Consider the following 12,490-nt stretch of genomic DNA (forward strand, 5'->3'; position numbering starts at 1 on the left):
GCTTCGCATAAAAAATAAATCGTGGTCTATCGCGAAGGTAGTGCAGTATAATGCAAGCAACAACGACAAGAAAAAGTAAAGTTCAAGTGAAGACTCTGTGTAAGAGTAAGATGGTAATAAGCAGGGTAAGGTCGAATAGGTAAAGCGACTAACGTCGAATAAAGAAATACACGGTCTTCTGGGAGTCCTCTATTTCCTCCCTAACAACAAACAAGGTAAAACATTGGATAACTAATCGCATGGTGCACTAATACACCGCGGAGTACATTCCGTTTCTTTGATGTCAACCGCTGCTGACTGGCTTTCCTCTGTGCCTTGCAGCAGCCTGCGCTCGCGCTGAGATGAACGTGCAATCTTGTTTTCTCACCCGTACCTTCATCAACCGTCAGTTTAGTTGTCTAATTCTCGTCTTGTGTGATATCGTGACGGTACCGAAACGCAAATTTGTAAACGTTTGTATACTTATCACAAGAGGGAGCTGAATGTGTTTATTTTACTTGAAATAATTGACAAGGAAGACAGCGCGTTGGCTTCCGCTTGTGCGAATAATCGGGGTGCAACCATTGCAACCCCTCCGGGAGGCAACCACTGAGCGCTGTAAAGTCGATGCTTTATTGCACTTCATGGCAATAGTGAAAAAATTATGTATTGCTAAAACAAAAGCACGAAGAAAGGAAGCAACAAGCAAGTGTATCTGAGCGGGAGTGGCACTGCCCGAAGGAAGGCCAAAGCAGGGAGAGAAGATACGATAGTCTCGTCGAGTCTCACCTCTATCACGTTTAGGACGTCCTATTACGGAACACTTACCGAGTCAGTGATTGGTCGCATTTCAGCCTCCATGCCACGCGTGACTGTACGCATCAAACTAGGAGCGTGTTCTGCCAGCAGGAATGCGCGCGCTCCCTCGTTCCTCTCCTTGCAAGTATACATTGTCGTGTGTCTCCGCCTGGTTTCCAAAAGCAAAATATAAAAAAAAACTAGTTTCAGCCATAATACGAAGCAGCGACGCGATATATGGCGCAACATTGTGTGCAGTAACGCCTTCTCGGTTTATCGAAGTTGTTCTCTCCCGCCGGCTAAGTAGAGAAGGACGTGGAGGGTGTTGCGTACAGCGCCTTTCCATGATGTCACTGAATGAACCACGCAGGCAGAAGTACGATTCGTACCAAGACGCGGAGTTCCTGCGTGAAGCGATCTTCTTGGAAGACAAAGACCGCTTCTCTCACATCAAGCATAGCGGGGTGCGATACAAAATGACCAAGCTGCTGGTGAAGTGTCGGTCACAGGTAAGGCCCTGCCAGGTCAACTGGCCGGCAGGATGCTGTACCGCGAACTAAATTGTCGCGTGTCTTCACCCCGGAACTTCATGGACTGAATGAGCGCAGGAAATATGCCAAACTCATTGTTACGTGTTCCTATAGCTGCTTGAGAGCTAGCAATGCTTTTTTTCCGCGTGAATTTTTCAATTTACTAAATTCCAAAAATCGTCTAGGTACCCGCGTAGAACGGAAATTTAATTTTCGCGTTACTGCATAAAAATCCGAAGCAATCAGAGAGGCATCTGCCGAAGAACGAGATTAAAACACTTATTAGGATTGTTTGCTGTTCGTCGCAAAACGCGTAAAGTAAAATAAATAGAAAAAAAAGTGATGAGCTGCAATAACATCAGTTAGTGTATCGCACTTGAAATGTGGTATCAAATACAGTAGCTGTTATGACTAATGGGTTTGCCACGGCCGACATGTGGCAAAAGAAATACGAAGCATGCAGAGCAAAGGCTTTGTACTGTGCCGGCTAGTGGTGACACCTGGCGTTGGTATTCAGGAAAAGAATGGGCGGGTAAGCAGAGAGCTTTCGGTTTTGTACTTATGTTAGGCAGCCGAACGCATAGCTGAAACAATCAAACTGAAATGTCCTTTTAGATGAAGATTGGTATTCGAAAATGTGAACTTCCTGTTTGAGAGTGTTTGCAGTGAACTCGTTTTGCACGAGACGCTCGACTAGTCATTGGCGCAGTTCGCCACTTGAAGGCGTGTTTTTCTTATCCTAGCGATAACGTTGAACATTTGGTAGCCGGTGGAAAGCGGTCACCAGAGGAAGACAAACAAGTACACGTGTCAGAATGAACTGTTAACGACAGGGCTAGCAGGTCGCCATTGTCTTGGCTTCGGCTCGACTGTAAAGACACGGCGGGACAAGACTACCCGTCAATACAATCGCTCTGAACGAAAGGTCTTCGATAGCGACTCTTGAAATGTTCTTTTGCCATTTAGAGCACAACTCTTTGTCTACAGGAAACGACGCCAGGCGTCTTGCTTGATTGGTATTTACGCGGGGCTACGCAGCAACACACTATGGCTTTGAGATCGCCTGTTAAACCGAGCCTTGGCACAATATCGACTCAGGACACCCGAAGTGTGGAGGAGTCGTCTCCGCGCACTACTAACTCACAGTGTATACCCGCAGTGTATAAGCAGGCATCGCGTCACTATAGTCCAAAATGCGTGCTTTCAAATTTTCCTATGAAAATTCAGCGCGGCACGTGCCATTGATGAATTCCTAGTGCTGGATTATCCGCTGACCGTGCAGGTTCTTGTGGAACAGCTGGGGCAGCGGTGGTTATAGTTACAGTGCACTACGCGAGCCATACACAGAAACTCTAGCTGGAGTTTGCGCGTGCTGCCTTCGCATGGTAGGCGCTTGAACTACGGCCCGCGGAGTAAAAAAGAAAAAAGAAAAAAAGGAAATCAAAGAAAACTTGTTGCCCTCCTAGGGATCGCAAAGCCGTCTTGGGGGAAGCGCACTCGCAGTCCAGTCCGACCGTGTTATTCTAGTACAGTCTAGCCATGCTAAAGAACAAGCGGGGTTTCCTTTTCCCGTACCAGTGGAGCAGCACGCTTACATACGCGGGTACATCCGGGTACCAAATGTACAGCCGTGACCCGCGCCACCGTGCTTCGCAAACGGTTTGCGTGCAGTCACAGTGCAGCGTACGACAAGTCATGGGCGCTTAAGCAAATACCTTGAAACAGCCTTGACACACTATGTTTGCAGCGTGAAAGTAGAAAATTGCTCACTCCTTTACGCCTCCTCTCCTCTGCGCGCATGCAGTAAAAAAAGTTGCAGGGAAGGGTGGGTGCAGCATTCTCATGCAGAATTTTTGGCCATAGGAAGAAGCAGAACGTGCGTAAACCGGACGTTCTGGGTACTGGCTGCTCATTAAAAAACAGTGATGTAGTGTTATGAATTTGTTTGTTTATTGGAATACCTTCGCTGAAGTACTATCTGGCCCCGACGCTAGGTATTAACTAAAGGACTGAACGTACTATAGGGACAAATAACAAACGTGGAGCAGTGAAAGTTGACGTATTGTGTCGTGCACGGCTGAGCACTTTCAAGCTTGCATTGTCCTGAACGGTGGCGATGGATGCAGGCAAGTGGTCCCAAACCAGACTTATTTCGGTATAATGGAATCCCGGTATAACTTTGTTCGACAAGACGGTACACCAATGTTTAGGCGGTGATAACAAATATCACATGTTCAACGGGCGTATTGCAAGCGGTTCATTCAAAAGGAGATTGAAAGTATACGCTTTATGAAAAAAACACATGAGATACAGCTCGTAACGAGAGCGGTGGGTCCCGATTGCACAGGAAAGCGACGAGAGATCGATGACGCAGATCCTCGAGAAACTGCGACTGCCGTGGCCCGCGATGACTCCGTCCACCGAGCTGGAGATGCTGGACATTCTGGTGGGCGCCTCGTTTAAGTACAGCTTGCCCCTGCTGTGGGCCTTTGCTGTGGGCCGGCACCCGCGCAAGAACCGGCAGAACGCCGTCTACGTCCAATTGGACGGCACGACCAGCATTTGGTTCCGCCACGTACGCGCAATGAGGACGAACAAGACGATATTCAACTTCCTGCGACGGTGCGCCGAGAACATTGGAGGCAAGGGCCAGTCGTACGACAGAATGATACGCCACCTGCTTCGCACGCATACGTGAGTAACTCGGCTGCCGATGAGCCACGCTCGTTATGTTGATTTTGCCTTTGCATGCCGTGTTTACACGCTACTGTGCCAAAATGGAAGGATAATTATAGATCGTTGAACGATGCAAGTACGTAATCCACGCAATAAACCGTAGTCGGCAGAATATGGAAATCCTGCACCGTTCATGCATGAATTTCACCGGGCTGAACGCACGCAAGTTTTTCCTGTCCTTGCCAAATGGATAAAATTAACGCACACCGTGGGTGTCACAAGACCAAATATATACTTACTAAATTTTCATAAAAGGCAGTGAAAAATTTGTTCCGTGATCTACTTAACGGCTGACAACGTCGAACAAATTGCAGGGAAATAGAGCGGGCCCTGAAGTACCACTTCGAGATCAACCAGCCGGAGTTCATGAACTTCAGCGATGTCTCGCTGCGATTGGCCGTAAACCGCCACCTACCGGACGAATCGCAGCAGTGGCCCAACGACGAAATGGTGTGCATGCAGCGTGCCGTGTTCATCGGCTTCCGGCAGCGGCACCTGGCCGACGCAAGCAAAGCAGCCGCCTTCAAGTCGTACGCCGGAGCCTACCTGGTCTGGTACCTGGCCCCCTACACGTCGCCCTATCTCACACACTCGCTCATGACAGAGCTGCGTTCGCATGAACAAGAATGGGACTTCGTTCGCCGGCGCTGCTCGAGTCTCGTGCAGAACTCGCTAACGCTAGCCTTCTGGAAAGCCAGGCAGGACAAGGTCCATCGGTTGGAGAAGGCGGTCGCGTTCGAGACGTACGCGTCGCTGCGCAATCTCTTGCGGTCCTTCTTGGCCCGATACGACGTCGCCGTGGCCGAGCACATGCACGACTTCGTCGAGACCCTCTCGTTGAACGTCTACAACATGTCGCTCGGATGGGACGTGCTGGAGAGGATTTACCGAACCATGCCGGCCGTGAATGGAATGTTCATGAATATGTACACAGCACTGGAGGCGTACAAATCGGCCCTACTGCTGCGATCCATTCGGAGGCCCAACAGCAGCTACGTTTACGTGCCGCAGTTGTTCGAGGTGCGCCCCTACCGACTGCTCGCGGCTCGAGAGATATACGTGCCAATCACGAACCAGCTGTGGCCGCTCTTCGACGTGAGGTACCCGCTGCCGGTGCTCATGGCTAGTTTTGGATGGCAGGCTGCGCGCGGTCTCGTCGAGATGATTTACTACACCTACTTCGTGGTAAGTGTCACTCGGCAACTTTGTCGCGATTATGTTGCGAAGCGTCTTCCACGTGAACGTGGGCGCGATTTGCATGACGATGCGAAGCGGCAGTAACAAAAAGGTCCGGCTAATGAAACGTAAAAATAATAATGGTAAACAACGACAAGGCACCTTGCACGTACGCTATGATCCGGCCTGTGATGAGGCTGAAATGTAACAACTCACGTGTGTTCACTCTGATTTACAGTATTTGTATACGGCGCGTCATTTTTCTCTGCTGTCATCGAAAGCCCGGCGTTCTAAGGCCTGCTATACAATGACATTCTTTTTTTGAAATGCTGAAACATTTAATAAAATCGGGCGCCCGTCAATCTTACGAAAGAATCTGAATTGTGGTGCTAGGTTTCTGTGTAGGAATGTGCGATTTTAGAAGAAAGCTCACACTCCCTGTGCAATAAAATCGCGGCTGAATTTCGTTCATAATTGCGACAAACATGCAGCTTATCTTCTGAATTCATGAGCAAGAAACGAAACTCAAATTTGCTAACCTGTGAGAGGCAGCTCCAGATAACAATTAATAAACTTACACAATGGGCTAACAAAAATGGTTTCCGTTTCTCCACACAGAAAACAGTTACTGTTTTGTTCTCTCAGAAACGAGGGCTACATAGCGATCCAGTCCTAAAATTCAACGACACCATATTGCCGGTGAAACAAGACCATAAGTTTTTAGGAGTAACCTTTGACACCAAACTTAACTTCCTAACTCACATAAAAGCACTGAAGATTAAAGCAAATAAAGCTCTAAATATCCTTAAAGTTTTGTCCCATAAACACTGGGGTTCCGACCGAACGTGCCTTTTACGAGTTTACCGGTCTCTTGTGCGTAGCCTTTTAGACTACGGCTCCGTAGTTTACGGTTCAGCCAGACAGTCATACATCAAGCGACTTGATCCAGTACATAACCTTGGACTGCGACTGGCAAGTGGCGCCTACAGAACGTCACCTGTGCAAAGTTTATATGTTGAGTGTAATGAACCCTCATTACATCAGCGTAGAGCATTACTCACTTTTTCCTACGTACTAAGAATTCAGTCATCACCACAACACATATGCTACAATATACTCACACAATGCAACTCACGCCTACACTATACAAATAAACCAAACACGATTAAACCGCTTGTCCTGCGATATGAGGAATATGTTCGGGATTATGACATTTCCCACGAAGTCCTCCAGGTTGCCAAGAAACCACAACGGCTGGCCCCGTGGTACGATTTCACACAGTTGTGCGACTGGACATTGACTCATTTAAAGAAGAAAGACACCCCACACGAACACATTACACAAGAATTCCGTGCACTTCAGGACAAATATCAAAATAACATGCAATATTACACTGATGGCTCTAAAACAAAAGATCACGTGGGAGTGGGCGCCGTAACGGAAAATTGGGGAACAAGTATTCGATTGCCACAACACGCCTCTGTCTTCACGGCCGAAGTTTTCGCTATATGGCTTGTTGTAAAAAAGATTATCGCTGAGAAACACAAAAATGCAGTCATATACACAGATTCTTTAAGCACACTAAAGGCTCTAAACCTTAAATCTGAGTGTGAACCCTTGATTGGAGATATTTTAAACATGGTGGAGCTTAACGAATACGGGAGGTCAATTCGTTTCTGCTGGGTCCCAAGCCATGTTGGGATACCAGGTAACGAAGAAGCTGATAGATATGCATTGATGGCAGCGCACAAAGACATCACAAACACAACACTCCCATACAAAGATAGCATCCGTGCAATTAGAAAAGCCTTAACGGTAAAATGGCAACGCGAGTGGGACCTTTGTGCCGACAACAAGCTACATCTCACGAAACCCATAGTTGGCGAGTGGAAGTCATGCTATCATCAGGAGCGGTTCATCGAAGTAGTTTTATGCCGACTACGCATTGGGCACACACACCTCACACACAATTACTTACTTACGAAAGAAGACACACCAACATGCGAGAAATGTCAACAGCCACTAACAGTTATGCACATATTACTCACATGTACGCAGACGGAAACACACAGACGAACATTTTTGCACAAATTATATCAACTACACATACCTTTACACGCTGCTCTGATTTTAGGGGATCATCCGCTAGTCCCATTATGTGACGTCCGTAAATTTCTACAAGACACTGGATTTTTACATAAAATATAGATTACTAACCCAGCCTTTTCCTTCACAAACTGGATTTTAAGACACCTCGTGTTTGGCGCAGCATAGCCTTAGCTGCTTTTGCGCCATTAAACCCCATTTAACTAACTAACTAACGAAACGCTGGATGTGAGGTTGCGTTGCATACTGCGACACAGCGACCCGCAACAGGGACGAGCGAAAAGATGAAAAAAAAAGAATGAAACACGGAACAGACTCATCCCTGCTTTAATATTGTTACGTAGGAAGACGCAGACGACAAGCTATGTACAAATATATTTACAAGGAAAATACGCTGCGCTTGGCCAAGAGGCAACAGCCCGCGCTAGCTTCTAAATCGTCGTCGTCGTCTTCACACTGCTGGCCTTTCGTGATCGCACATATTGTGCCGTAGCACTACCCCCGGCTGCAAAAGCGCCGTCCCGGAGCGACTAAAGATCGGACTCGGAAGCAGTGTAGTAGGCCTTGAGCCTACTGACGTGTACGACATCACTCGATGCCACAGGAGAGGACGAGCTTGAGCCCACAGGAGCAATTTCGTAAGTCACAGGCGTCACCTGGCGCAGCACGCGGTAGGGCCCTGTGTATCGCGAAAGAAGCTTCTCTGAAAGTCCGACGTGACGAGAGGGCGACCACAAGAGCACGAGCGCACCAGGCGAAAACTGTACGTCACGGTGGCGGGCGTTGTACTGACGCTGCTGAGTGGTTTGCAAGTCTGTCAGTCGAGCACGGGCAAGCTGGCGTGCATGGTCGGCGAGAGCGATGGCGTCGCGCGCATACTCGCTGGTTGAGATCGAAGCAGGAGGAAGTGCCGTGTCAAGGGGCAAGGTCGGTTCGCGACCGTAGAGCAGATAAAAGGGAGAAAATCCGGCGGTGTCGTGCCGGGAAGAATTATAAGCGAATGTGACGTAAGGAAGGGCACTGTCCCAGTCGCGGTGGTCCTTGGAAACGTACTTTGACAGCATATCGGTAAGAGTACGGTTTAACCGCTCTGTCAGGCCATTGGTTTGAGGATGGTATGAGGTAGTCAGCTTGTGTTGAGTGGAGCAGGAACGTACAATGTCGGCGATAACTTTCGAGAGGAAGTTACGACCACGGTCAGTGAGCAGCTGTCGCGGGGCGCCATGAAGTAAGATAATGTCACGCAAGAGAAAGTCCGCGACGTCAGTGGCGCAACTGGTAGGGAGAGCCCGCGTGATAGCGTATCGGGTGGCGTAATCAGTTGCGACGGCTACCCATTTGTTCCCAGAGGATGACGTGGGAAAGGGACCGAGGAGGTCTAATCCAACACGAAAGAACGGTTCCACAGGGACAGTGATGGGCTGGAGATGACCGGCAGGTAGCACCTGAGGTGTTTTCCGACGCTGGCAGGTATCGCAGGCAGCAACATACTGTCGGACGGAGCGAGCGAGACCGGGCCAATAGAAGCGGCGGCGGACGCGGTCGTACGTGCGGGTTACGCCAAGATGTCCTGCAGTAGGTGCGTCATGCATCTCAAAGAGCACAGTCTGTCGTAGATGTTTTGGCACGACAAGAAGAAGATCAGATCCGTCAGGGAGGAAGTTCCTTCGGTACAGAATGCCGCCCTGGAGGACATATCGGCGAACGGATGCGTCGGTAGGTGTAGAGCGCAGACGCTCGATGAGTACTCGCAGCGATAGGTCTCGGTACTGCTCATCGGCGATGTTAGCGAAGGCAGACACAGAGAAAATGCCGTCGGCGGTACTACTGTCGGCGTCGTCAGGCTCGTCTACCGGGTAGCGAGACAGGCAGTCAGCGTCCTTGTGTAGTCGGCCAGATTTGTAGGTGACAGAGAACGAATATTCTTGGAGGCGTAAGGCCCAGCGACCAAGTCGTCTTGAAGGGTCTTTCAATGAGCATAACCAACAAAGCGCGTGATGGTCTGTGATAACGGAAAAGGGTCGGCCATATAAGTATGGGCGGAACTTCGCAACCGCCCAAACTAGGGCCAGACACTCACGCTCAGTGATGGAATAGTTGCGCTCCGCGGGTGAGAGGAGCCTGCTGGCGTAAGCGATAACACGGTCGTTGCCGCGCTGGCGTTGTGCCAGTACTGCGCCAATTCCGTGACCGCTGGCATCAGTACGAACTTCGGTAGGCGCTGAAGGATCGAAATGGGCCAGAACGGGAGGCGTTGTGAGAACGTCGATTAGATGCGAGAATGCAGAGGCTTCGTGATCGCCCCACTGGAAAGGGGCGTCTTTTTTCAAAAGCTCGGTTAGTGGTCGTGCTATGGCCGCGAAATTTTTCACGAAACGGCGGAAGTAGGAACAAAGGCCGATGAAGCTGCGCACATCCTTGACACACTTCGGAACAGGAAAGTGCGTAACAGCATGGATCTTGCCTGGGTCCGGTTGCACTCCGTTCGCGTCAACGAGATGCCCAAGGACGGTAATCTGGCGACGGCCGAATTGGCACTTCGATGCGTTCAGTTGCAGACCGGCGCGACGAAAAACGTCCAGGACTGCCGAGAGGCGCTCGAGGTGCGTAGCGAACGTTGGGGAGAATACTATGACGTCGTCCAAGTAGCACAGGCATATGGACCATTTGAAACCGTGAAGAAGGGAGTCCATCATGCGTTCAAAAGTGGCAGGGGCGTTACATAGACCAAACGGCATCACTTTGAATTGATAAAGACCGTCCGGAGTTACAAAAGCAGTCTTCTCGCGGTCGAGATCGTCCACAGCAATCTGCCAGTAGCCGGAGCGGAGGTCAATAGAAGAGAAGTAGCGAGCACCATGGAGGCAGTCAAGGGCGTCATCGATCCGAGGTAGGGGATACACGTCCTTTTTGGTAACCCTGTTAAGGTGCCGATAATCCACGCAAAAGCGCCATGAGCCATCCTTCTTTTTTACCAGTACAACCGGTGACGCCCATGGACTACATGACGGTTCTATGATGTTATTGGCAAGCATTTTGCGCACTTCAGCGTGAATAACTTGACGCTCAACCGGTGACACTCGATACGGGCGGCGATGAATAGGAGGGGCATCGCCGGTATTAATGCGATGTTTAACAGTTGCAGTTTGGGCCAAAGGACGATCGTGAAAGTCAAAAATATCGTTGTAGGAAAACAGAACGCGGTAGAGCTCACGAGCGTGCTCGGACGGCATGTCGGGCGCAATCATTTTCTGTAAGTCGGCGATGGTGCAAGTTGTCGACTGAGATGGTAGAGGAGGATCGGTTGAATGGCTGTCTACCTCAATAGATGCTATTGAGTGATCTTTGAATGAGCAAAGCTGGGCCAGAGACATCCCGCGTGGCAGTACTTGTGTCGTCAAGCCAAAATTGACCACTGGCAGGCAGACGCAATTAGCCGTAATAGATAAAACGGTATGAGGTACCGTGATCCCGTGTGTAAGGAGGACGTCTTGTATAGGAGCCGCGATATAGTGACCGTCGGGCACTGGTGGGGATGACACTAGGTCAACGTAAGTCAGTGCCGTAGGTGGCAAGCGAACAAAGTCGACGGAACTGAGGCGACTGGGATGTGGTTCAGCGGGATCCAGAACAGGCAGGTCAAGGCGGAGAGTACTGGCGGAACAATCAATTAGAGCAGAATGTGCGGAGAGGAAGTCTAAGCCGAGGATGATGTCATGGGGACAGTGGGCGATGACCGTGAATAGCACGACTGTTGAGCGATCGGCGAAGGAGACGCGGGCGGCACACATACCAATTACGGGGGCTGTTCCGCCATCGGCGACACGGACAACAAGCGTCGTGGCGGGCGTGATTATTTTTTTCAGGCGGGTACGAAAGTCCGCGCTCATTACCGACAAATGCGCCCCAGTGTCTATAAGAGCAGATACAGGAACACCGTCGACTTGCACGTCAAGAAGGTTCAGATGAGTGGGCAACGTCAGTGGAGGATTTGGCGGCGTAGGGAGCAATGCAGCGTCACCTCGAGGCGCTGCATCATTCAGTTTTCCGGCTGGGAGCGGCGTCCGAAGGGAGTCGGCGAAAAGGAGCGACGGGGCTGGGGAGAGCGAGATTGTCGTCCTTGGGGCGAAGGTGAACGAGAATAGGGGCGGTTCGGCGCAGGAGAGTCAGTGGCGGCATTATCGGAGCGTGTGGCATAAGGACGAGAAGGGCCACCCGAGGGGCGAGAATAGGCAGTATAAGCAGACCGGGTCGGGGAAGTCCAGCGACTTCGACAGTGCCGAGAAATGTGCCCGATGCGACGGCAGTGAAAACAAATGGGCTTGTCGTCAGCAGTACGCCATTCAGCTGGGTTGCGGAAACGTGGTGGGTAAGACGATGCGGGACGGGGCGGAATCGAAGAAGCCGGATGGGTATCAGGGTGATGGGCCGAGCAGATGGTGTGAAGGCCCATGTTTTCGAACTCCTGGCGGACAACTGCCTGGATCAGGGAAACCGTGACTGCCGGTGCGTTGGTGGGGCTGGAGTCGAAGGCAGCCGGATAGGCGGCCTCAATCTCACGCCGAACGATCTTGGTAATATCGCCGGTGTTGTTGGGACGAGGAGTGTCGGCACAGGAAGAAGTCGCTGGGGTGTTGGGCAAACGGGCAAACTGCTGATCGATACGTCTGCTTTTAGCGAGTTCCAGGCGGCGGCACTCTTTGATGACAGCATCCACCGTCGCGACGTTGTTGAACACGAGCAAGTTGAAGGCGTCATCGGCAATGCCTTTGAGAATGTGGGATACCTTGTCTGACTCAGGCATGTGTGCATCAACTTTGCGGCACAGAGCCAGGACGTCCTGAATGTACGTGACATAGGGCTCTGTTGACGTCTGCACACGGCCGGAAAGCGCCTTCTGCGCGGCAAGTGTGTGACCGTAGGGGTTGCCGAACAAGTCTCGGAGCTTTTGCTTGAACGAATCCCAACTGGTGAGCTCCTCTTCGTGCGTCCGAAACCAAACTCGAGGTGTGCCACCGAGGTAAAAGACTACGTTGGCGAGCATGATAGTAGGGTCCCACCGGTTATTGCGGCTGACGTGTTCGTACCGGCTGATCCAGTAGTCGACGTCGTCCCCATCTTTGCCCGAGAATACGCCAGGATCACGAGGAGCAGGGAGAGAGATG

The 12,490-nt window shown here is 50.6% G+C and overlaps 1 protein-coding gene across 2 annotated transcripts in view; it reads left to right on the forward strand.

Moving 5' to 3' along the window:
- Nucleotides 1-12,490, forward strand: part of LOC135912810 (uncharacterized) — a 72,376-nt gene that overhangs the window by 4,056 nt on the left and 55,830 nt on the right. Inside the window, exons 3-5 of one of the 2 annotated variants that reach the window (XM_065445354.1) lie at nucleotides 1,148-1,286; nucleotides 3,655-4,001; nucleotides 4,358-5,228. In XM_065445354.1, the coding sequence (XP_065301426.1) occupies nucleotides 1,148-1,286; nucleotides 3,655-4,001; nucleotides 4,358-5,228 (1,357 nt within the window). The remainder of the gene's footprint in view (nucleotides 1-1,147; nucleotides 1,287-3,654; nucleotides 4,002-4,357; nucleotides 5,229-12,490) is intronic. The other variant, XM_065445361.1, reaches the window with a different exon arrangement.

This window comes from Dermacentor albipictus, chromosome 1, assembly GCF_038994185.2.
Source record: "Dermacentor albipictus isolate Rhodes 1998 colony chromosome 1, USDA_Dalb.pri_finalv2, whole genome shotgun sequence".
Classification (NCBI taxonomy): Eukaryota; Metazoa; Arthropoda; class Arachnida; order Ixodida; family Ixodidae; genus Dermacentor; species Dermacentor albipictus.